Below are 27,561 nucleotides of genomic sequence, written 5' to 3' on the forward strand. Positions count from 1 at the left end.
TCTTTAATTTTTACTGCTCTACCATCATAAATTGATCATTATTCACCATTTTAGATCCCTTATGACTTTGAAATACCACACACCTGTTAAACTTCATTACCAATCTGTTTTGAATACACTGATCACCAGCTTCCATCTATTCATCCATTCATACAAGTAGCCAAGCCCAACTGCCTTTGCCAATACTTTCCCTTCACTTGTTCTAAAAATACAGAATGCTGTAACACAAAACTTACCAATAGCACATACCTTAACTACACAATCTCTTAACGCTGAATTTCTCAGGTTGTTATGCTAACCTCTTTTCATTAGATTCATCTACAATGGACTGGCTTTCTTCAGTTTGTCCTAAGCAGTCTCACATTAACTGGATTTTTCCCAAATTTTGATCTATACCTACTTCCAAAGTTTTAATGCATCAAACTGCCAGTGGCACTCTGACTATACTAGAGCTCTTCACTCTGCAACTACATTCCCTAATCTCAAAACTTACTACAATTCTGTAATGCTGGTTTCATTCAAATGTATGAATTAATATTAATATAATTTTATAGGGATATTTGAAAATATATACTATTAACCAATTCCAATTTAGCAAAACATATCTTATGATTCATAAGTGATATGAAGTAGAAAATGCAATAAATGATCAACATTATCAGGGTACAATTATAGCATTTTTATATTTTGAAATTTTATTTATACACATTTCACTATGATGCAGTATCATCTAGCACAAGTCAAAAATACACAAAATTCAGTTGAAACTTTGTTATTGAGACACTTAATTACTCTACTATTTATTTAGCATTCAAAGCACTAAAAAAATACCTAATGAGTATTACCAGCATAGAAAATTTGCATTTCTTGGACAGACTGGCAGTTACCCAAGTTTAAACTCTTTGCCACTTTTCCTTTTTTCAAGAGACAAAAGTAACTCTTAAAATCTGCGACTTAACTAACTATCCATATTTTGGTTCTCTGTATTGTAGCCATTTTCCTATCCCTATAGCACTATGATCTCCCCCCTCACTATCAAATCTACAAACCTGACTCACCTTGTTTTGCACATGTTCATCATAATTCACAATAACATCCTGTCATACATAATTCTCTGGTCAACTAAGATAAATGTAGCACTATTGGCAATCTCTAATCAAATACACAAAAGATCCCGTTAAGTTTTAAGTTAATCATACCCATTAATTTTGCTGTCCAAATAAGAGAAAACTGCAATTTAACACTTCATCTTTAAAGTGGACAAGAAAATGTAGACAGAGTTAAGGCACTTCACTTAAGAATTTTCATTAAATTGTTACAGCAGGCAAAGTACACAAACTGACATGTGAGCCTGGTAAAAAGCCCTTGATTCATCACCCAGCACGACAGAACTCTACAGAGAATTGCTGCCCTCATATGCAGCAATACTCCTAGGAGTTCTTGCAAATTTGCTTAAACAGATAGCCTTTCAAACAGAAATACTGGGGGGCTGGGGTGTTAGCTCAATAAAGAGCAAAGAGTTTGACTCAGTGAAGATTTAACAACTGAATAAAGAGATCTTGAAACTTCAAGACAGCATTATTGTAAGCAGTATGGATTATTGCTTTCATTTTGACCATTTTAAAGGGTTATTTCAAGTGTAGCTGCAAACTTCACCCACATTCTGTGTGCTCCCATGTATAAGTACACGTACTTGCCTTCTGCTCAAACAGTAGCTGTTCAATACTTGCACTGACAAATTCCTGGAATATACATTTCCTACATGACTCACCAGATTATAAATCAATCCAGATAGCTCAAATTATACTGATATCTCACATTATACTGATATACACAATCACATGCATCAAAATATCCACTGAAACTAACACCAGAGCCAAAAGGCCTCTCAATATTGTTATATCCATATTAGCACTTTAGGAAACCACAGGTACAAGTCTACAGACAGATACACATACAAGTAATAATTTTTTTTCATATGCATTTCTGGGTGTTGCTGTTTCGTCACTCCAGCAATGGATCTTACCACCTGAAGCATCTCCAAAAATAAACTAAAACAAAATGTAGTGTAAATCTGTGAAATCAACCAATATACAGTAAGCACGCAGGAGTACTGCTAGCACCCACTGCACACCTCAGTCTTTCACTAAAACAGAGTCTAAGTCATAGATCCTTCACACCAGAGCTCCTCTCTGTCCACTGACTAGATGAAGAAATTGCCAATCACTATATCTGTTCTGAATGACATCTATCAGTGAGACTATTTTATGTCTAAAATTATGGAAAACTGACATTGTTTGAAGACATATTCCAGAAGATGTATTTCAGTGGGTGTTTCTTTTCACTCCAAATTCTAACACTACATTACAACATTAATTTTACTACAATTGCATAATTTCTTGTGGTCAATAGTCTTTACACGCAAACTTCAATTTATTACATTACTGCTTTATTATTTCAATTTGTCATCAGAATTAATTCCACTTAGTATTGCATCTTTAGGAACAACTATCAGATGAGAGTGTCTTCAAGGATGATGATGAACATAGACCAATGCAGCACCAAGAATGTACTGAGTAAATTCTAGGCAGAAAACAGGTACCATATAATTTGAAAACAGTTCAGGAACATGTGAAATGGGAGTAAAACCTGATTGCCATTATGTCAAATTATACTGATTCATTTCACAGCAAGTGAGATCGCTGGATCCTTGCAGCTTCATTTCCTTAAAAAATGTTCCCTTGCACTGGTTAATATGCTCTCTGGACAAGTTTTACAAACTTCAAAGCTTCTATAGCAAATGTGGCACATTCTACCATGAAAACAATACTTTACATAAAAAGACTAACACCATTGTAGAACTATCTGGAAGGCTACAGATATTCTTTATACTTTAATGTGTAGAAAATAAGACAATAGATAGCCTACTTTAGGTTTAAATGATTTATCAAGCCACGTTTGGCTAACACTAGAATTAAATAAAGCATAAGTACAGTGTTAAAACCACCCTTTTCAAGAAAACTGTATTAAATGTCATTAACACAAGTACACCTAAAACATATATATTAAAATAGTGTTAGAAGAAGAAGGAGTCCTGGTGAGGAGCAGTGACTGATGTTTATCACCATGGAAGCAGCATTCCACAGCCACTGCAGCACTTGGCATTAGGAAATGCCTCACAGGTCTAGAGTTCCCAGCTACTGCAACAACTGCAACTGGAGATGAGCAAACAACCTGACACACTATCCACAGAAATACCTCACCGTGGAAAAAAGTGACTTCACATCCTTTCCACTTCTCAAAGTGATGGTGCTAGCCAAAAATATAAGGCAAGCCCTGTTCCCTCAACTAAGATATAAGATAGCTACTTCATTTTTTTTTTTAAGCCAAACATCACTTGTAAATAATATCAGCAAACAGTCTTTGAGGTCCCCACAGCTTTCTTGGTTATCCTGTGAGGGCAGATTCTTCCACAGGCAGCAGAGAGATCTGCTGTTCTGATTTGGGACTCCCAACCTTTTCATTTGAAACACAAACACTCAAAACTACGAATTTAGATCAATGGGAGTCAACACTCTAAGAAACGCTCATTAGAAAGCAAAAGTAACATGGATAAAAATTAACACTATGGATGCAAATACTGGTATATAACTTCCCTTCGACAAAATGTATAAAGACAGATCAGAGATAGCAAAGAATGAAGACAAACTGGTCCAGTCCCAGCTCAAAAGTCTAAGGCTTCTTTTGCAGCAACCTGCAAGGAGTCGACTAAAGACTTCACCAAAAGAAGAGAAACTGCACATCTCCATTAGGAAATAGTGGTATTTACCAAAGGAAACAGAACCCCCTCCACATCTGTTGCCTAGGAAATTGCTGTCTGCCTCCCATGTTTTTTCCAGGCAGGTATCCATGAAACTTGACTTCAGAAAGTAAGGTTTAGTCACTTGGGCAAGATGTGAAATAGCAAGACAGCAACACGTTCATAGGAGTTATTGAAAACAACATCGATAAAATTGCTTTAGCTCTTCTAAAAGCTGTCAAATATGTAAAGCAACTTTAGATCTCTTAGCTTTACATTACACTAAAATTAGTCTAAGTTCTCCCATCAACAGCTTAAATTGCTGCTTCTAGCTCTCACACTATGCTTTTGCTTGAAAAGTGATACCTCTGCTATGAAAAACAAACAAACAAAAAATATTACCATCAAAGTATGCAATATAATAAGTCACTAGAAAGGATGCTAATTTTTCTGTAAAGCAACAATACCTTATCAGCCACACTGAACCTGCTGTCACCTGACCTGGATTGTGTTTGCTGCAAACATAACTAAGTGCTAACTACAGACATGAACAATAAACTATACAACAATAAAAAGGGAAGTTCTCTCTTTAGCTTTGACAATTTGGTCTTGGAGATTATATTAGCTCAATAATTATGCTTTAAAAAAAGACTCTAAAAAGGTACATCAAGGAAAAAAAGCCCTCTGGTAGTAATAAAATCCACCCCACAGAAAAATAATCTGGGGACTGGAAACAGATGCTGAGAACAAAAGTACCTAATTTTTTTAACAGAGCACAGACAATTAATTTAATAATTTTTCAAGAAAGAGTGGGAACATCATAATTTTTCTAGCAGTCTGGAAACACTGCACAAAATCTCCCCTTCCCCACCACTAAAAGGGAAATTCTTCCCTAAAACTCTGCAAGTCAAAACACTTCTACAATTACATGAGAGAAGTCCAGAAATGAAGATTATGAAAGAATTATGCTAAAAAAAACTCTGCAGAAAATGAATTAGTGATTTGTAAAGCAATGTCTTTCCTTAGTGTCACATGCTAACCAATCTGCAAAACGAAAAATATGGGAAGTTGAGCACAACTGAAGCAAGGAATCAACTCTGAGAAGCTTCTTTGATTGCGCAATCTCCTGTCAGAGCTCTCGCTACATTTCTGCAATAAACATTCCAGCACAAGCAATCACACGTCCAGCAGATACTTGAAATATGCAACTAAACAAGAACTTAACACTATTTAAGAATTTGTGCATCATTAGGCAGTTCTGTATCGCAAGCCCTAGTGAAGCCCATAGATTTTTTTGTGCATTAATTAAAAGAAAAACTTCACTTTCAATAAAAAGATGTCTGTATACATAAAACCAATGTTTTTTATATTTGTTCTTTTTTCCATGATGAATATACCCACAAAAATGACTTTCAAGTGATGTTATTTTTAAAAAAGGTTATAAAAATTCCATGAGAATTATTTTAGCTATAGACAAGTCATTTCTATTTCCAACCACTTAGATTTGTCAGACTTAATAGGATTTTGTAACTAACAGGAACAAAACAGGAAGTTTTCCACATTTTTGGGAAATTTTCACTGTTAATGTAGAACCAAAACAGTTCTGCTAACAGATTGTTTCCAGAGTCCAGAACCCAATTAATTAAATTTGTAAATTTTTAAAAACATGTTTTACCCATTACCCTCAAGCAGGTTTTTTTTTTTTAAGTGTGAAGAGACAAGCTCTCTTTCAAAACCAACCTGAAGAAAAAATGGTATCATATACAGACAATGCCACTAGTTACACCATTTTAATGAATACTGGATGTTTCAGTATATATTCAAGTCACTAACAGTGAATACTTTCAGGTCGAAAATACTCCCCCAACAGATGCTTTCAGAGAAATTGTGGATGTCCCATCCCCAAAAGTCTTCAAGCCAAGCTGGACAGGGCTTTGAGCAACCTGGTCTAGTGGATAGTGGCTGTCCATAGCAAGGTGGCTGGAACTAGATGATCTTTAAGGTCCCTTCTAACCAAAAAACATTCTACAGTTCTCTGATTTAAACCAAATCTCTAAGTACTCTTTTTATCCTTTCTGACACCATAGTAGAATCGTGACTAAAATCCTGAATGCTTTGGACTGCATGTGAAAAAAGAAAGGTGTAACTATAAAATCAAAAATTTACATGAAATCATGGTTCCACATTCCACATGGTTCCACTACTGAAATGACAGAACAGAACCAAAGCTGTCCATGAAAACTTGAGGGTGGCTTTCTACAAACTGTGAGTCTGTCTCATCATAATCAGTAAGGATTTTACCATATGTAATACTGCAACAATATAAGCCAGTTTATCTGGGATTTTCAAGTACAGTATTTCAACACTAGAGAAGGAGAGGAAATGTTAGAAATCCATTAGAGGATCCAACATTTTTAATTTCAAGGAAGTCCAAAGATTATGTGATTTATCACGCTTACAAGATTGTTAGGGACGCGCACTCAAGTTTTTCTTTGTGCCTTTTCAAGCTTTGAGACTAAAGTTTGAGGAAAACTAAAGCCACTGACTCCACAGACCAAGAAAGAAGTTTTTTCCCAACATTTCCATTGCTCAAGCATGACACATGCATTCCTAATACACTTGCTAAAGCATGAGACACAGAGAGCAGAACTTCATAAAACAGTGGTATTCAACTTCTACAACACTGGGTACTTTCACCAAGCTCATATATTGCAATCATAAGGATGAAAAATACTAAAATACTAAGAAAGAACTGCAAAAGCAACTCTTCTACCAACTTGTCCAGCTACAACACAAGAATATGTCAACTCCTCCCCAATACCATTCTTCCTCCATAGCACTCTAGAACCTGAGAAAACCAACCACCCAAACAGTATACAGTAGACTCCAAAGGCATGATTTTCTTCTGCATTTAGAACACAGGAGAAAACAAATGTTAACCCAAGAGGAAAGAGAGCCAGGGCTGTCTGGACCATTGCCACAACCATGGAATCTTGTCAAAGTCTCTCTTGCCTGTCCTTACAAGGGAGCAAGACTGAGCCTGGGCTGATTAACTTAATCTCTACAGGAGATGAGGGCAGGCAATATTTTTGTAACACCATAAAAGCCTGCCACGAGACAAATCAGAGGGCACTAACATGATATTTTCTGTTCCTTCATCCCACAGACCATTTTGAGTAGCTGTCATTTACTTTCTCATCAAGCAGAGAGCAAACCTGATAAAAATGTGTTTTTTACAAAATAAACCAAAATGAATTGAAAGGCTACTTTTTACTTCCATCCAAATTCTATATGATTTTTACCCCAGGATTTGCTTTATGAGAACATTTTTCCAGTATCTAATTTTTTAAAAGAAGTCGTTTTAAAAGCACTGATTTCTTGGAAATCTACATGAACTAAGAGATTAGAGATACATTGTATGTGTATATAAAAATATTAAAAAACCAAGTCATTCAAAGACCATGTCAAATGAGGTCAGGCAGTATCTGCCACTTCCCATTCATACAAATTCTGTTTGTAAAACACTGAGGACAGCAGGTTTCCAATTTCTAAATACTATGCAGTATCAACATGAGATATTCTGAAATGTAATTAAGAGTAATAATCAGTTCAAGAATTTAGAGTCACACTTTTGTCAGATGTCCTGCACTTCACTTTCCAGAAGTCTGCTGGACCACAGAGCCAATTTCTGAAGAACTACATAAAACATGGATGGAAACAGTAATTTTGGAAACAGATGCTTGTTACCAGTCATGGTCATTTTATAATTGAATGTATCTAGCCTCAGAGACTTCAAAAGAAAATGAAGAAGGCAGTTGTATCTTTTGTGATATTCAAACAAAATGCACTGGCATTGAGGTAAACTATCATTAAATTTAACTAAACTCTGAACTACAGATTAAAAAAAAGGAAAAACCCAACCATCTGACATTAAGAAAGGTCTAACACCAGGAAGTGTGTGCATGCAAGCATTCTCTATACACAGATTTACACATCCCAAACAACCAAGCATATCAAATAATAATATTTTTTTTTTGAAAATGACCCACCACTTTCATTCAGAATCACATTTTACAAACTGTTTGCTTGGGAAGAGAAATAAGTACCAAATACTTTAACAGAGACACAACAGAGACAAACTCCTTTTCACTTGCAAAATTACAAGTAGTTCATGGTGCAAAGCTCTATATGCAGTCTTCAGAGAAGAATAGCAATGCAGCATTTCACCTAATACTATCATGTAAAGCACATTTAAAATCCCCCTTACTTGCCTCAGTCAAGATAACACGTTGAGTAACTTGCAGCAAACTGTAAAGAACTGAATTTCCCTTTTCTGAACTGCTGTAGATCAACTCTAAGATCATGTCATATTCACATGTTTAGAGCTCTCCTTCTTTTCTTCCAATATAGAATTAAGGGACAAATATGAAAATTGGTCATTTCTTATAGTTTTGTCCCTTTACTAAACTATGACATGACAAATTTCCAATTTATTTAACCTTACCTCACTGAAAAACCTCTTAATCTGCTTATTCTCTGAAGATGACACTTAGTCAATCCAGTTCAACAGATTCAGTTAAAAGCCAGCTTTCACAAATAAGAACACTGAGATAATACTTTTTCGAGATAATTCCTCTTTTTGTACATGTTGCTGTAAAGAATTAAGAAAACAACAGAAAACCAGCCTATGAATAGATAAGCTATTCCTTCTGAAAACCAATATAAAAATCCATGGCTGTCCAGAAGACACAAGCAAGAAAATTCAGAAGAAAAGCTAAGTTGAACAGTTCTAAATTCTTACAAACTATTTCTACATAGAAGTTAACCTTAACAGCAGAAAATCATCTGAATATCCTACAGCCCGACTTGCTGTGTTTCCAAATGCTGTTCAATGTCATGAGCATGCCAAAAACATATTTTGACTTTTAAGTCCCAAGTTTTTAAAAATTTTTAATTACAAGCAGTATGATCTTAAAAATTACAAACCCAAAATCAGGATAATACAGCTTACATTCCTATCAATCCTCAAAATAAATACGCTATTTTCTGTAAAAGGGGAAAAGCATACCTTTGAGTGCCTTAAAAGGCCAATATGGCTTAGATCTGCTCTGTCAAGAGTCAACTACCAACACACTGAATTATTCTGAACTAGCAGAAACATAACAGGAGCCTGATGGTAAAGGGATGACTAAAAGGCATCCTGATTTAATTTCTTTTCCTTCCAACACCACAGTGACAGTGACTGAATTTGCCTGTTTGGCACCACAGATGTTGGAGCATCTCATTTCTTCAAAAGTGCATGCGGAATGCCAATGGCCAGTGGGAAAAGACCATAAGTAATAAATGGAATTTGATTTGCTCTTTCCACTGAGTTCTTCCAATGTCTTCTAAATAGAATACACCTCACTGGTGGATCACCTTCTAATACACCTCACTGGTGGATCACAGTATGGATCACGGTAGGCGTCCTCCTGCCCCAGAACCAAAACATAAGAGGGAGGTAAGTTCTAAAAGGCCTGTGGCTAAATACTACAGCTCCTGAATGCAGCACAAAGGCAGTAGCTGTGTTAGATGCTGGCCTGCAAAACAGAGACAAGAGGCTGCTGCAGAAAGATTGTGGCCTCACTCTTGATGGACTGGCCTGAGGATTGCTGCTACAGAACCCTCCAATACCAGTCTTATTGTACAGTGGAATTCTAAAACAAATATCTTGCACTTTTAAGTTTTATTACAGAAAAATAATCAGCAGAGAAATAAAATACACTTTAAGAGCAGAGTTTAGACAATTTGTTTCTATATAATTCTTAGGGCTCTAACAGAAATACAGATTCAACCAATTACTTCGGTTATTTTTTGAAAGTGTACCTATAGCCTTCATTTTGTGCCCAAATAAACTACGAATCTTCATCTAGTAAAAGTTAAATGTTGCTTGGCTATATCTGACTGTATATGGTAACAACCTGTCATATCCAAATTACCTGTATTACTTCCATACTCACAAAGAATAATCACATCCTATTTACTGACAACTTCATTCTATGCTAATTCTTAATTTGGAGGCATATACTAATCACACCTGAAACCATCATAAGACAAAACTACTAGCTCTGATCATTTTGCAAGTTCCTCCTACCTTAACAGAGGTATCTTTCCAATCTAAATGGATAATGTGAACTTGCTGGTTTAAACTCTCAGAATATTCTTTCCCTCCTTCCAGACAGAGTTCATCTTAACTTCTAGCGTATTAAATGTCACAAAGAGACAAAAATTAACTCTGTGGAAGCTGCTTTTCCTGATGCTTTCCTTTTTAAATTCCGATACTATTGCTATTTAGAGCTATCATTTAGAGTGAAAAATATTTAAGAAAATAAAGGCAATTTATATTTTTGTCCTTAGAAACTTAGATTTTTTTATGCATGCATTCTGTGGTTGAGTTTCTTCCATGTCTCCAGGCCACTACCTTTAAAGGTTTTTCTCTTTAAGTCTCTTTCACCCTCATGAGACCAGGTCTGCCCTTAAAAGAGGAATTAACATCGCAGTGCTCAGCACAGATATCATATCCTGATATCCTGTACAGTGTCACAGGTCACAAAATGGGACCTTGATAGCTGAGGAAACAATTTATACATATAGCACATACCATTACTTTCTACTTAACCAGCACTGCTGCAAACATGTTGTTGCACTGATTTAAGAGCTTCACTGAGGCTCTGAAACAAAGCTAGGAAAAAGCAAAGGGAAAACCAACCAGTGAAACTGTAAAGATGTTTTGTCCAAAGACGGGGGATCACAGAACAGTCTAGATTTAGTGGAACCTCAAAAGTTCACCTTGTCCGACTGTTCAAGCAAAAGGGAGCCTTGATGACATTGCCCAGCACCCTGCTGAGTCTTGAAAACCACCACCAATGGGGACTCTACTTCATCCCTGAGGACATTGCTACCATGACTGACTATTGCCACAGTAAAACATTTTTTGTGCGTAAATCTCCCCCAATGCAACACGGGACATTGTACATAAACCTCTCCCAATGCCCATGGCAATGTACATGTTGGCTCATTTTCTCCTCCTGAAAAGACAGCTTTCATCTTCTCTGTAGCTGTCCTTTTAGCATTGGAACACTGTGATGAGGTCCCCCAAGCCATCTCTGGGGAAGCACGTTCACTTTTCCCTCACAAACCAAGTTCTCAGCCCTTTGAGCACCTTTGTGACCCTCCTTTAGAGCTCTCCTTGAATTGCAGAACCAAGAACGGGACACCTCCCTTCAGATGTGGCCTTATCAGCACTGAGTGGAATGATCACACCTCCAAATCTGCTACTGACCCTGCTGTAGATGCAGCCCAGGATCCAATCTGCCTTTCTGCCTTTGTTGCTGCAGCCATGCTCTGCTGGCTCATGCCCACCTTGCTGTCCAATGGAGCCCCAGGTCAGCAAGGCTGCTCCCAACCTCACAGATCCCAGCCTGGACCTTGGGATCTGTTCTTGGCTTCCTTAAACTTCATACTGTTCTTGCTTGCCCACTCCTCCAGCCTATCCAGATCTCTCTGTAAAATGTCTCTTCCTTCTAAAAGGTCTCCTCACTACTCAGTTCAATGCCATCAACAAATTTACTGAGGCTACTTTTAATGCCACCATCCAGGTCATGCAGGAAGGCACCGGACAGCATTAGGCCCAGCATCCACCCTGCAAGACCCCATTTGTGACAGGCTGCAAGCCTGAGTAAAACCTACTGACCACCACAAGTCCTGATATATTTGTAAAATAATACATATTTGATGTCCCACAAAAGTTATTTCAACTTTACATTAGCAAAATTTAGGTAGATTATTCCTTGTGCAATTTTGGTGTCACCATTCACTATACAGAAATATTCTCATCACAATTTCCTTCTAATAAAATCTAGTGTAGAAAATTATAACTGCACAGTACTGGAAACAAAAACTCTTATCAATTTTTCTGAAACTTAAGAGTACTTCTACTGAATTTGCAGATTTTTTTAAAAGGAAAATGAAAGTCGTGATTTTATATTTTTCATCACATATACTGTGTATACATGTATATAAAAGTCTGTGGAGGTACTAATAATTTCTTTTTATCCAATTCATTTATTTAATTATGATCTTGAGTGATTAATGAAGCTTTTCACAGGTGTAAAAAGCAAGCAATAGTTGTATATGAATTCATTAAGGTACAAAACCACTACCTACTCAGTAGATGAGGCTAACAAGAAGGAAAATTATTTCCGAGAACTAATAAACTTTATTTATCACAACCCTCAAACTGCTAATTAGGTCAATGGAACATTTTAGTGATCTCCCTCCTTTCCTCCAGCGATTACACCACTGGAAACTATGGCAAACAGGAAGAGTCTCCCTTTATACTACTGAGCATTATCAGCTGAGCACTGGACACTGCAGTTTAAGTGCAACTTAAAGTCCACGTATCTTCATTTTAACAGTTTCATATACATGCACAGCACAGTTCCAACAGCTAGCACTGACATTTTTCCATTGAAAGCATCAAATTTCATTAAGCTCCTCTTTGTATACAATTTACCCCCTAAAAATACAGTAATTCTCTATCACACATTCAATGCAAAGAGAGTGATGAACATTATGAACATACTACTAAAAAAGCTAATGTATTGTAAAAATTTACTTATATTGAAGCACAGTAATTTCTAGGTTCATGTACTAACCTGCATTAGCATGCAGAGAAACTCATTTTCTTTACCCAAAACCAGATTTTTGCAGTCATAAGCCTCTGTCCATGTACATCAGTTTTCCCTACTTGTGGGAACATCCGGAACTTAAGAAAACTACAGCTCTAACTCAAAAAGATAACCCACTCGATTTTTTAATGATTTTGGGAATCTAGAGAGGTTCCAGCTGACTGGAAGCTGGTAAACATTGTCCCAACTTAAGAAGGGCAAGAAGGATGACCCTGGAAACTCCAGGCCTGCCAATGTCACTTCAATGACTATTAGAGAAAAGCTTATTTGGGGGCATACTGAAAAACACCTGAAGGACAATGCAGTCATCAGTCACAATCAGTATGGGCTCCTGAGGGGAAAGTCCTGCTCGACAAAGTTAATTCCCTCTTAGGACAAGGTAACCCACCAAGGTATCCAGGGAAGCCAGCTGATCTAATCTTTTGGGATTTCAGTGAAGCTTTCAGTACTGTCTCACAGTGTCCCACCAGATGAAATGTCCAGCATTCAGCTGGATAAACACAGCATGGGACAGGTGAGCAGCTGGCTCATGGGTCAGGCACAAAGAGCTGTATTGAATGGGGTGACATCAGACTGCCAACCTGCCACTAGCAGAGGTCTGCAGGGCTCTATCCCTCCACAGGGCCTTGTGCTCATCAACATCTTCATCAATTACTTGGATGCAGGACTGGAAGGAATACTAAGTAATTTTTCCAGTGATACTAAATTGGGAAGAATTGTTAACTCCCTCGAAGGCAGGGAGGCCCTGCAGAGACACATCAACAAATCTGAGGGCTGGGCAACCACAAACCATAAACAAAAGACAAGTGCTGGATTCTGCACCAAGGATGGGCAGCCCTGGATGTACACACAGACCAGAATGAGATGCTGAACAGGAGCACCAGGGGAAGGGACCTGGGGGTTCTGGTCCATGGCAAGTTGAATCTGAGTCAGCAGTGCCCTGGCAGCCAGGAAGGCCAAGAGCATCTTGGGGCCATCAGGCACAGCATCACTACCCTGGCAATGGAGGGGATTGTCCTGCTCTGCTCTAACTGGGGCAGCCTCACCTCCAGTGCTGGGGGCAGTTCCCAAGTGCTGGGGGCAGTTCTGGGTGCCACAAAATGAGAAAGATACAGAGCTATTAGACACTGTCCAAAGGAGAGCCACTGAGATGGTTCAGGACTTTACAAGGAGTGGCTGAGATCACTCAGCTTGCTCAGCCTGGAGGAGTCAGGGGTGACCTCACTGTAGCCTATAACAACCTCATGAGAGGAAGTACAGGGGCAGACACTGATTTCTCTCTGGTGATCAGGGACAGGACCCAAGAGAATGGCATGAAGCTGTGTCAAGGGAAGTTTAAGTTAGGTATTAGGAAAGGTTCTTCACCCAGAGGGTGGTTAGGCACTGGAACAGGCTCCTCAGGGAACTGGTCACACCACCAACCCTGACAGAGTTCAAGAAGCATTCTGACAACACCCTAAGGCACATGGTGTGATCCTTGGGGTTTGTAAAATGTGCAAGGTCAGGGTGATCCTTGTGGGTCCAACTCTGTACTTCTGTGATTCCACAAAAATAATTAAAGAATTTGAAAGCAACTAATTATATTTAAAAAGTAGTTTGCAACATACCAGTGAAGATGCAATGTTAAACAGACTCAAGCCTGCCTTTTGACTTTAAGTCTTGCTGTGGAGGTTTTTGTTGGCCATTCATGTTTGACACACGTCCTTGTAGCTTGAGGTCTGCTTTTCGAATACTTAACGGTACTACCAGCGAAATTTCCCTACCCCTTAAAAGGAGTACAAAAAGTAACTTGCCTCCATGCCATCAAACCACAAATTGTGGGGGTTGGGGGAAGTACTTCCTTATTTTAGATGCAGGAAACAGAAATACAAAACACTCTCAGAAAAAGACTGAAGAAATCAGGAAACCCTAACTTTAGGCACATTAGGCCAAACAAACAATTCTAACACCAAAATCATCTTTAATTATCATCTTACTAATTTCTCTGCCTGTTTTCCAAACCTCATATTTGTGTAATTATCTTCCATACAGACAAGACTTCCTTCTCCACAAAGCGCGTTTTTTTGTTCTTGTACCCTACCCCTGCCACACCATAAATGTAATCTGTTGTGTTCTGCAGCTTAAAATATTCAAAAGCAAAGAAAGATGTATCACAGTATCAAGGATACCGCACTGATGCTTCTATTTGTTGATATTTTATTTACCAAGGCAAGAGGATAACATGGCACACCAATTTTCATTTCACCTCCTATCTTTTCAAGAGATATTTGACTAGTACTCAAACAAGAGTAAGAATTAAATTGAATAACTGACTTTTCACAACCTCAACATCAAAAGGATAAAGTTATTTTTTATAACTGTCAATAATTAAGTAATTTACGGTAGGCAAATACCCATTGAACAAGTTTAAGAATTAACTGGAAACTATAAATTGACAAGACTGGCATTACTGACAAAATAATTTTTGTTGACTGTCCCCTTAGTTGCTTCTCCTTTCCTTGTCAGAACATGATTATTGGTTTTATTTCTACTGCAGAAGTGAAACAGAAATTATGTGACGGCTGAAGAACATAAAATCATGACAACAGACACCACCTTTCTGGATTTAAAAATTAGGTGATTCTTGTATTTTGCAGAGATGAAGACATGGTTATCCTGCCCAACTTCATCAGGTGCTCTTATGGCTAACACTGCTTCCACCTTCTTCTGGATGTGGGAAGGAAGCTTAACAAATAAACCAGCTCATTTCTGTGAGCTGCACTTCATTATACCTGAAAGACATTTGTTTATCATGCTGAAATTCAAGGGAAGCAAGATATACAGAGAATTATCTAATCTTAAGCACAAGCTTAGCTCTAAGTTGCAAGTTATTTGTTAAAGATTGTGTATTTTTCCATTGTTATGAAAGAGGTTGATTCCAACTCCTCTGAAAGAAAAACAACTTACTTTGTAAAAACATCATATTACTTTTTGAAGTAATTCTTCAAAAACTCATGACTGTTTCTTTTTTTTCCCACTTTTGCTAACCCATCAGCTCAGAAGACTTGTTCCTAAATTACATGTAAGGGCCTATAAGTGGAATTATCATTCAGAAAAAAGCTTAGAATTTCAACTTGAAAGAAGAATTACATTTTTGCTGAACACTGCTATTTATTCTCACAAAATATAAGTAACACAGCACCACTGTAAGGTAAGTTTTTTGATGTTGAAACATACAGGAAAGAAAGCAAAAGATGTCCTGCATTGGTAGAGTTAGTCAACCTCTCACAAGACAGCCAGATTTGAATGAAAACCTTCAGCTGCCTATTCTGATTGAATCTTACACTGAAAAATTAAGTTTCTACTTCAAGGGCATCAGAAACTTTGAAAGAAACTTCCCAACCTGCAAATAAGTGGTTTTATGATGAACCTTTTCTTTTATTCCTGACCATATCTAGGAGTTTGTCAAATTGCAATGAAATAGGGTATATAAAAAGAAAAAAAACCTTTTTCTCTCCTCTAAAACTCATGGTTCTCATACCCTTCTTTCCCATGAACTTCCAAAGATCTATGACAGAAACTATTCTTTATACGAAGGTGAAGTTAATCTGACTTTGTTCTTTGACAGGAGCTCAAAGAAGAGACAACCAAAGAAAAGAACAATGGAGCCATCCCAACTATTCCCTGACACCAACCAAAAATCCTGACACCAGAAGGCAGAAAGGCACAGAGGAGCTGCCTACCGTCACTGCAGTCCCAGACACAAAGCAGCTCCTGCAGCACCAGCATCCAACACCCCAGTTTTGCCTCTACATGGTATCTGCTTCGATCCCAAGTCCAAACCACTAATGATAATAGTGTTATGCTCACATTGCATTCAGAAGGACAAAAGCTTTCTTATCAAAGCCGGAAGGCATTTGAGGACAGGAAAAAAAAAAAAAAAACAAAAGGAAAACACTTCAAAGATTCCTCTGACCTTACACTCATCAAGAACAAGAGAGACTTTTAGTCCTTTCCTTACTCCAATCCAATCTGCCATGCAGAATCAATTAACAGCTCTGAGCTTGCAAGATATGTGATACAAGACCTTCTTTGTATTACAACTTTTTTCTTTAGGCAAACAACCCAGAATTCTCCTAAATATGGTTTTCCTACCAAGAGTCTTCATAGCTTGACTCAGAAGCACATTGTGACTAGCTCTGATAATTTCTCTGACCACCAGATTTTGCAAGTCAAAACTATCTCCAAACACCTGAAGGTCACGCTGCTTCCAAAACCCATGTATACAAAACAGTTTGTGGAGTATGAGAAAGGCTAAAAATAGCCATGGGCATTTTAGTAAAAGACAGCACACAAAAGCTCACCCAGGAAACCTACTGATTTATCTGCTACAGAGAAAGCCTAGCTCATTAATGACATGTCTAATTATAAATTCAGTGTGTTAGACAAAAAAAAAAAAAAAAAAAAAAACAACCAACAAGCCTACTGCTCAAACAAAAAGCAACCCATTAAAATACACAATCACATCAATTGTTCAGATTTCACTCACAGGTCTTCATGGGCAATTCTTTTATTTTTGTCACCATCTTTGCTACACAAATGTTGGCAACAATGGTCGCTCTTTCAAAAGCCATGGTGACTGTTGCCAGTACTAGCAGAGCAAAAATTTCAATTTCTAGTGAGTCTACCACTTGGCTGGTGCCACTTTCAGCCTTGAATTTCCACAAAAGAGGATATATAGCATGTAACACCAGATTTGAACGATCCCAAGACCACCAAAAATTGTATCATTGTTATGCTGGCAATTGTTTGTTTAATTGCCAATGAACTTAGTAGTAAGTTGAAGAAGGAGGACAGCTACCCACAGAAGATGTATTAGAGCAACAAACAAACTGTCAGTGAAGTGGCAGAACCACCTTCCCTCTCTGAAAGGGAAGAATAAATTCTCTCAGCTCAATACCAATAGGATTCTTCACATGCCTACAATCAAAGCTACTTTCTAAGAAGAGATTAGTATAAAAACACATTTGTACAATCAGATTTAATAACAAAGAAGAGAATTCTATGATTCCACCTCTTACACTGACAGCAGTGCAGAGTATCACAACAAAGTTGTGAGGCATGAGTATTATCTCTATTTTCAACCAGAGCTTCATGTCCTGCCCAGTATTATTTGTACAACCTAGGATCTGCAAAAAGCACAAGCCAACTACAACCAGTGCACTTGCACTCCTGTCCCACCCTCACCTCACCCCTCCTGGAATCTTCCCCATCCCCTCCTACTTGGTTAGATCCTGGCTGGAGAGGTTTCCTCCCCTCTTTAACTACTTGACAGAGTCATTTTAACACTTGTAGCCAAATGAGTCCCCAGATCTCATACTCTAGGAAGATGGTGCTTGTTGTACTGACACCTTACACTTCAGCTTCTCTGAAGTCAAAGTCTGAAGCTGAAGTTTCTCCTCTGAAGACTCTGCCCAAAAACTCCACAAGCAGTTTCTCCTCTTCTCCAGTCTCTCAGGGAGATGTTCCTGTCACGTCAGTATCAAAAAGTTTTTCACACTTCCAGGAAAATAAGGAAGCCCTACTCAGCACCCCTCACTGCTTGTCAAGAGGAAAATTATCTGTGTGCACATACAGAAAACACAAGGCTCCATAACCATGAAAAACTGAAGCGGCACTAGTGGAGTGCAAACTGGAGATCACAACAAAGCAATGACTCTCTTTTTAGCTCCAATAGAAAAATCCTACCTCTGTTTCAACCACACTCACAAATTAATATGAGCTTATAAATTCACAGCAACTGATCCCTCAGATACAAATTTTTATGCTTAAAATATCCAAATCTACAAATGCCTCCACGCAAAAAGTTCTTCTAATCTTCTGTGGCAGATACCTTCAAAAAAATTATTTGGGCTAGAAACAGATTTACTGAACAAGAAGGCCAGAACTCTGCAAATAAATGCCAAGTGAGTACTGATGACTTTTCTATTTAGTTTTGGTGAATTTTATTTTCTGTTGGGTGAAGCTTCAACAGAGAAAGTATTCTGAGAAGTGGAAAATCGCAGGTTGCCCAGAGAGGTTGCAGAGTTGTCAAAAGCCTTCCTGGGCAACCTGGTCTAGACCACTCTATCAGAGCAGGGGGATGAGGGACCCCCAGAGGTTCCTTCCAGCCTCAATCATTCTGTGAAAAAACCATCATCTGTACTCAACAATATACTACTTTCCCACAATACAAGGTAATAAAAATTGAGAAGGCAGACTTCCAAATCACCATCCAAAGTAAGTGATTTAGACAAAAGAAACAAATGATCAAACAGCAGCCAGCTGGAGATGAATGCCTGAAACCACTGTTCCTCTACACTTTCCCACTGGAAATAACCATTATGGCTATAATACAAGTTTTACTAACCATCTGCTGAAAAATGTACCATCTCCAACCACAAAACAGGAAAAAATTTCCTAGCTGAAATTTCCAGATGTCAAGACAATCTTCTGGCTTCCTCTTCTTCAAAAAGCACATTCCAGATGACATACTTAGTTTTGTGTAGTCAGGGGTTTTTTTGGCCATTATTTATTTGCTAAAAATTAAGCTCAGCCTCCACAGTATTTTCATAGCAGTCACTGACTACACAGGAAAACAGCCATCTTCTATGTAGATATCTCACATCAAGTTTTTTTCTGCATATACTCATACCTTAGCATTTCATACATCTGAATATAGTGCAGCACTAAGTACTATGCTGCTTTCTACTCTGTTAGAGAAAAAACATAAAAAGACAATTAGTCAATATTTACATAACTATTAGAATTTGAGGATTTTTTAAATGAATATTATGACTCATGAAGATCTGTAAGAAAAAACAAGGACATGTTCCACTTGTGTTTCCAGTTCAATTATAAGCTCCACAGCCCAGACACACTCAAGCTAGAAACACTCTTAGGTAGTTCCAATCTAGAGTCCAAAATGAAGCCTTAGTGTGTGCAGTGTTTCCTACAGAGATTTCCAAGCACAGTCTTTGCATCATCTTAGACCATGCAACTGACAAAAAACAAGCAAATCTTCACGTATTTCTGAGCTCTGAGTAAGAACAGAAAAATGAATGCGTATAAAAGCATAAGAGAAGCTGATATAAAGAAATCTGCAGTTGGATTTCAAATAGGATCCACTAATAAAGAGATCTTACATACTGTCCCCATGACAGTTTTTATTGTATAAATATTGAGAGGGAGTGGCAAGCTTTCAGCTAGCGAAAGCCAATCCTTTACAAGATTTTGAGTATCAGAATAGACTTTGACCCCTGCTCCAGTCAAAAGCTGGTGCTGATCCTGTGCTGGTTCTCCTGTAGCAACATGGGCAGCCAACCCAGCCAAGCAGCTCCTGCTGGTCCAGACAGCCTCCAGCCAGCTGTAACTGAAGATGCCCCACACACCTCACACCCTGACACCCTGCTGCAGGTGAGACACCACACAGCAGCTCTGCCCTGCTGCCTGCAGACTCCAGCACAGGCAATCCCATCCGCTCAGCACAGCAAAACACCGAGGACAAGAGAAGCTCCAAAGCACTTTTCTTCTTCTCAAAGATCCTGTTTCAGCACTTGTTCAATCACTGTTCACAGAACCATTTCGGCTGGGAAAGACCTGTAAGGTCATTGAGTCCAATCATTTCCCCAGCACTGCCAAGCACAATCCCTACACCGTGTCCCCATGCGCCACATCTACACCTCCCTCCCAGGGACAGGGACTCCATCACAGCCCAGGGGAGCCTGTTCCATGCCAGTGTTCCGGTGTCAGCCTGTTCCAATGTTCAGTGTTCCAGTTTTCCCGCTGCGCGCGGCTCCCTGCTCCTCCTGTTTGCTGTCCACACCGTGTGCCTTGGCATTAATTTCAGGGTTAATTTCAGCAGCTTGCTAAGGAAGCTAAAAGATGGTGTTATTTGCATTTGCTTTAACTGAGCTATAACTGGGTGTTACCTGCAGTTTCACCAGTACTGTTTCATCATCCTTCTGGCTTTATTGCTGATGGAATGACTGGACAATTGAAGGCAAAGACAGAAAAGTTTTTAACCATTCTCCAATTTTTTTCTCAGGAAAAAAAGTTCAGCTTTTTAGTATTTCTATTTGGAATTGCAATTTCTTGACAACAAAGGAGTTTTGATAAATAGAATCAAGCAACATCCACCAAAAAAAGATTTTAATTACATGGTTTGGGACCTATTAAATATAAGGTAAACATCCTGTATCAAGACAAACATCTCAGTGTTCTTTAGTAAGAGACCTTAAAAAGCTTTTTATTTTTATATAGTACTCAAGTATGACCCAGGGAATTCTGGTAACAGCAACTGTGAAGCTACCAACATCATCTGCTCACAGGGCTCCTCAGTATTTATTAAGTTCTCAATGAGTGGCTCCTGAAACTATCACTGTCCTCAAAGATTCACAGACCAACAGGTTGATTTTCAATTTGTCCAGCAAACAAATTCCAGGTGTTTCCCTCTTCCTTCCCTCAAGCCAAAAAAAAACACACTGTAGTTGCCAGGGAAAAGGACATTGTTTACAAATATTTTTACTTTGTAAGAGCATTTATAGCTTAGTTGGGTGTTTTATTCCTCTTGTTGAAACGTGTCAACATCAACTTTCTATTATCATTTCTCATTAAAACTTTTTATAGGAAAAATAAATAATTACTTTCCTACACAGCCTCTAGTTTATAAGCAGAAGAACTGGCTAAGTTAACTATTAATTCCTCTCTAACATCTACCATACACCATGAAACAAATGCTAACATTTTGACAGTTCCACATCTCTACTGTTAAATTTCTAAAGGCTAACATATTACTAAAAGTCTCTTAAGAGATGCAACCTGAAATAAGAAACCATCAAATTACTGTATGCTCAAAGCCGACTTAGAGTTGCATTTTACCTTTGACTAACATATCAAGATCTATTTTATCATTAACTTACCATGAATCTTTATATTTCATAATCTGTAGTGATGAGTAGATAACATTAACATTAAATAACATTGTTAATAATGTTAATTAACATTAATAACTAATAGTAATAATTAACATAAATTATTTTTGCATATAAAGTTCAGATAAGGTAACCTGAAGACATGGAATTGTATTTCTAGGTCAGCCAGAAGTCTTTTTTTGAATCTAACTACCAAATCACAGAATGGTTTGGGTTAGAAGGGACCTTTAAGGATCATCTAGTACCAAATCCCTGCCATAGCAAAGACACCTTCCTCTAGATCAGGCTGCTCAAAGCCCCATCCAATCCAGCCTTGAACACTTCCATGGATGGTGTATCCACAACTTCTCTAGGCAAGCTGTTCCAGCACCTCACCATCCTCATCCTCCCAGTAAAAAATTTCTTTCTCATGTCCAATCTAAATCTGCATCCGTTTCAATTTAAAACCCTTGCCCTGACACTAACAGCCCCTGTCAAAAAGGACATTTTCTGACAGATGAGCAAGAAATTCAGATAAAACCCCTAAATCCTTCTCCACAGGGCTGCTCTCAAACCATTCAACACCCAGTCTGTAGTGATGCTGGTGATTGTCCCAATGCAACTGCAGACCTTCCACTGGGATCTAAAGAATGGCTGAAAGATGTCCAAGGAGATTGTGTCAGTCACAACAACTTTCCTTACTTTGGACCAGCTTCAGACAACTTAAAGAATCCTGAAGCTGACAATCTGCAACTGTTCATGAAGTTCTGCTTCTTGAAAAAAAAAATAAAAACATATATATATATATACACCCACACACAAGAAGCTTCATCAGCAATCAAGGAAGCTTCTCAGACACCAAATTTTTCTAGCTTTTAATCACTCAGACTTTAAGAGCAGAGCTAATGTAGTTTCAGCCAATATGATTTCAACAGCTATTTGGACAGATACCTCTAAAGTAAAAATACTTTCAGTTATTTCCTTTTTATTTATTGCTTTTTAAAATTTTATTATCCAAATCCCTAATCACAAAGTCTTCAGAAGTGCTTTCTAACACATTTAACAGAAGGCAAATATGTCTAGTAACATAGATATACAGAACTCCAAATATCAAAGATGAGGAGATCATCTTGCCTTTTCCTATGCAAGACAGATGAATATGAATTCATCTAGCTGATGAAACAGGCCTAGGAAAAACAGGTGAATCAAGCTCTGTAGCTATGCATTTCTGGTGCAACAAAAATGGAAACCTCTTCAGAGCAGATAAAACAAGCTTGTGATATGCTTTGATTTGCAATGTTTACTGCTGTCAGTTATTTTGAAGACAAACTGCTCAGCAAATGAAATATTTGACAACTTGAAAGATTAAGACCACCAAAAGTCTGAAGTTTCTAAAATCAACTATGGAAGTAACTGACTACCTGAATAATTACAATATTATATTGTTATATACATATAAAAGAATATATATAATAATTCAAGTGCCTGTATAAACCATGAAAATACTCTTTGTGAGCACCTACCTGAACAGAGGGAGAACCAAAACACATTTCCATGAAAACTTACTAGTTATTTTAGAATCAAAAACATATTTCAGGTCAAAATGTCCCATATCTCCACACTTATTACACCCCTTACCTCCCACTCTCCAAAAACCGGAAGCCCATAAAACCCAAGAATTTACTAAAACACGGGTTCATTCCAAAAACTGTTGTAGAATGATGCTCACTGAATACTGCTTTTCAGTGTTTAAGCTCACTTAGCTCAAGTTAATAGTTAGTCACTTCACTGCCTTTGGGCCTATTCAGCACCCCTATGGAAATTACCAGATCTGACCACTGCTCACCCCACAGTGTGACACCTCTCTAACACAACCTTCACTGTTATTATATCTTTTGGGGACTGTAGGACTCCTAGTAACAAATATTTTGAGAAAATGCACTACATGATGCTGTGACACATTGTCTATACTTAAATCAGGCTTGAGTCTCCTCAGGCCTCAGCAAAAAAAAAAAAAAAAAAAAAAAAAAAAAAAAAAAAAAAACCAAAACAGCTTATCTATTATTCCCCTGCCTAATACTAAATCAAGTGCATGGAAGCCTCAAAGAAACAAATTTTGTCACAGACAGTTGCAACCTAAACTCATTTTCTTACTCTCTTTTTTATTACATAAGAGCAAACAGGAAAAATAAACACATCTCTGCCCTGCACTTGGGCTTTATGAATTTCCTTCCTGCAGCATGTAAATTGAAGTTACAAGGCCCTCAGTGTGCCTTTTCCGCCTGCTCTGCTCTGTTGTCAGCACTCTTCTCCCACACCTTCCTGAAACGGTAACAAACACATCTTCCTTTGTATCAGGCCCCACCCCCACCTTCTTTTCTTAGAGTTCTCATACTACTGCACATTTAAATTTAGACTCTTTCTAGCTTATAACAGTCAACAAAACCCAAAACGGCTACAAAGCTGATTTAAAGGTTAGTCCGTGTCTTGCCTGTTAGTTCACAAAGGGTACAAACTGATGGGGAAGAAATATAAGAGCAGAAGAAAAATGGAACCAAGTTAGAGGATAAAACCATCCTAAGAGAAGCCAAGAGCATTGCTGGGACTTTTCATCATACAGCCAAATAAAATGTTCCCTGAACCTAAATGAACCCCAGCATTTTAAACCTACACATACAGAGTATCAGATGCTGAAGTGTCTGTGTATCTGCTATTCCTGTATTTCCACTCAGACACACACAGTCAGCTACCACCTTTGCTTAGGAAAAGCCAAAGCAGTTATAAGGAACATCAATGCACAACTTTAATTAAAGATAAAAATATTTTAGATTTTTAAAGTTTTACTAGAAAGAATTTTTGTATGTAGTCAGATCAGAAGAATATGATTTAACTTTCTTGTTAAGTGTACCACGTCTAAAGTCTGTCAAATTTCCCTCTTTAACTGAGACTTGCCCAGAGGAGAATGGGGAGTTCATTTCAGAAGGTATTCAAATGCAGATCAATCACACCTACACCTAAGCATTTCTTCCTTAAAAGCATATCCATACAGATTTTAATGGATTTGATATATAAATAGTACTTTGGGCCAAGAATGATGCTTGCAGTGTGAATCTTCACATTAAGAACTGGTGTAAAATATTTAAGCCGTTTAGAAAATGTTAAGATACTTAAATTCTTCTATGGAAAAGACCCCAAGAACAAGTGAAGCAAAGTATATATCCTGCCAGCAGTTAAGACTGATATATTGACCAAACACATAGAAAGTTAGCTTACCAAGTGATTTCCTCAGAAGCAGCATTTCTTTTTTAATTGATAATAGTTTAAAAGAAATTGCCTAAAAAATTGTCACTTCAAAGGACCTTAAAATCTGTAATGCAAACGCATGTTCTGAAACTTTCAACAAGCATGACAGGAAGCATCCCAGCAAGTTCATTCCCAAACTGACTACAGCTTAGCTCCTAATCACAATTAAGATAACTGAAATGGGGCAAATCCTTAAACTGATTATAAGATTAAGGAATACAGTTAAAGATACTACCAACTGCATGTCCGATACCTGCCAACTCCTTCCTACCACTGTAGGAAGGTTTCCATAGAACTGCCAGCACTTCAGCACATACTAACAAACTGAGCCATGGTTAATATAAACTCTGAACTCTTATCTGACTTTATACTCTTGACACCTATCAATAGAACCTGGCTGTAAAAATGTCTGATAAGTCTCGAGGTACCAAAATTGACACACTATATCCTAGGAACCAGAGGTTTCCTCATTAGCTGTGGCTCTAAGATGACAGATAGGTAAAGCAGATCAAGAGAAGCAAGCTAACTAGAAGATGCAGCACTATTTTCCTTTGTGACAGCAGCATCCACAAGGCTCTGCTTTTATCTAGGGATGCAGGTTTGATATGCCAACACTTCAGAAGCTCACAAACCTGTAATAAGTTAAAGAGAGTAAACAATATTGTGAACTTGCCCAGATTCTTGCATTATTCTGGTAATCTATTCACCGCCTTATGCTCGAGCAAGCTTTCTGCCAAGAACCATGCAGCAGAAAATGAAGAATGACTATTAAGAGCTATCTCCACCCCCACACCTCCCTTCCCTTCCAACCCCAAATGTCAGAGTTCATACGAGGAACAAATTCAATTTATTTGTTCCTCTCTCTGACAACAGAAAGCCAGGGAAAAAAATACACTAAAGAACTTCCATCACTTGCTCCAAAGAAAATAAGCCCTCTACTTCAGTGTGAAAGCACAAATTACACTTTGGTACTATTTAAGGACATCTCTAGGCGTATCTAGGGACCCAGATGTATCCCAAGCAAATTGCTTGTATTTGGCTTGTATTTGGCATGCAGTTTACTGCGGTACTAAGTGAACTAAATGAGGACTAAAAGAGCATCCAATTCTCATCAGCCACCAAATGACGTTGGTTGGTTTTATATCAGGAAGTGTTATGCTTTGCTTTCCTATGATGCGGTTTTAACACTGACAGCACTGGTGAGACCCAGCTATTAGGTGTGATCAATTAGGGAAACAACAAGCGAGCAGGCCTAGCACAACCACCAGTTTAAAATGCATTTAAACACCTGCCCCCACCTGTAAGGGCTTATTAATCGCGTTGTATGCGACTGTCAGCGCTGCAGTGCATGACCACAGCATAAGAGGACCTCAGTCTTTAAAAAAGCTGTTGGAGAGAGAACTGGTGTCAAAGCTATTTGACGTCCTGTGCTCACACAGAGGAGCGGCACTCACGAATTCCGCCTTTGTGGAAAGAAAGGCTCCGCCGCCCCTGTGACAGCCGGCGGGGCACAGAGCAGCGCCGGCAGCGAGAGATGACAAGTGTGAGGCAGGGCTGGGCAGGCGCCTCCTTGGCAGGAGCCGCTCTCCCGGCACACGGGCACATTCACGCACCCTCAGCCCAACGCTGGGTAAACAAAACACCAGCACGGAGCCGAGCAGGGCGGTGACTCAGCCAGGAGAGCGAGATTCGGTCCCACAGGGTAAGGAATTCGGGGAGACGTGACCGGGGGCCCATCGGCGCTCCGTACTCACCAGCAAACAGTCCACGTTCACTTCGGATTTGGGGTCCTTCAAAGTCACGTCGATTTTTTCAAACCGAGACTCAAAACTCTCTCCCGTCGACATGTTTCCGGAGTTAAAAAGTTTCCCTTATTCCAGAGCAAAGTTAAGGTTAAAAAATAATAATAATGATAAAGTAAAAAAAAAAAAAAAACAGGAACAGGCGAGCACAAAAGAGAAACTGCAGCCTACACCAGGCTGAGGAAGAGCCTCCTGCGAGATCCCTTCAATCACAGAAGTCTCTGGGGCAAGTCCCCGCCAAGGGGACAGAGAATCCAAGGGGAGCCCGCAGCAGGCGGGGGACGAGGCTGCTTCTCCCCCTCCTCCAGGCACGCACGCAGCTTCCCGGGATGCTCACAGCTCCGCAGCAGCAGGTTTCCTCTCCCTCCCTCCTCTGCTCGGGCCCCACCGCCTCAGCATTCCCATTTTCCCAGCCGGGAAAGCCGTCCTGGGCTCCAGCGTAGCGGTCCCTCCTCCTCGCCCTGCTGCTGCAGCGCCGGCGGGTCGGTGCCAGGTTCCGGAGCGCGGCTTTCTTTCCGGTGAACCAGAAGAAACAACAGAAGAGGAGAAGCAAAAAAAAAAAAGGGGGGGGGGGGGGGAAGAAATAAAAAAAGAACAGAAGAAAGACAAAAGCCTGCAGCCACACCAACAAGGCAAAAAATTGATGGAAAAATAAAATTTAGGGGAATCCTCTCGACGGTGTGTCTCAGCGCCGTGGGGTCGGTCCGTCCGTGGGCACAGGGCGAGGAAGCGAGGAAGGCACCGGGCGACTTGCCCCCGCGGGCGGCGGACGAGTAACCTCACCGGCGGAACGGCCGCAGCAGCATCTTTCTTCCTCTCTCCTCCTCTCGCTGCCTCCCGCCGCTGCCAACGCCGGTTCAGCCCCTCCCTCTCCGCCTCTCGCTGCCTCACGGACGGGACGGCAGCCCGGACCGCCTCAGGACGGACCCGACGTTGCGGCGTGAGAGGGGAGGGAAGGAGGCGGCTTAAGGGGAGGGGAGAGCGTGAGGTCCGGCGGC

General features: G+C 39.1%; 1 protein-coding gene across 2 annotated transcripts in view; it reads right to left on the minus strand.

Annotated features, from left to right (window-relative positions):
• ROCK1 (Rho associated coiled-coil containing protein kinase 1) overlaps positions 1-26,987 on the minus strand; it is an 83,387-nt gene extending 56,400 nt beyond the window's left edge. Inside the window, exon 1 of one of the 2 annotated variants that reach the window (XR_009274547.1) lies at positions 26,516-26,987. Coding sequence is in view for 1 of the 2 variants with exons in the window: in XM_058801818.1 (XP_058657801.1) it covers positions 26,516-26,608 (93 nt within the window). In the remaining variant the exon portion in view is untranslated. The remainder of the gene's footprint in view (positions 1-26,515) is intronic. The other variant, XM_058801818.1, reaches the window with a different exon arrangement.
• Between the last annotated feature and the right edge of the window lie 574 nt (positions 26,988-27,561).

The sequence above is a fragment of the Ammospiza caudacuta genome, chromosome 1 (assembly GCF_027887145.1).
Source record: "Ammospiza caudacuta isolate bAmmCau1 chromosome 1, bAmmCau1.pri, whole genome shotgun sequence".
Taxonomy (NCBI): Eukaryota; Metazoa; Chordata; class Aves; order Passeriformes; family Passerellidae; genus Ammospiza; species Ammospiza caudacuta.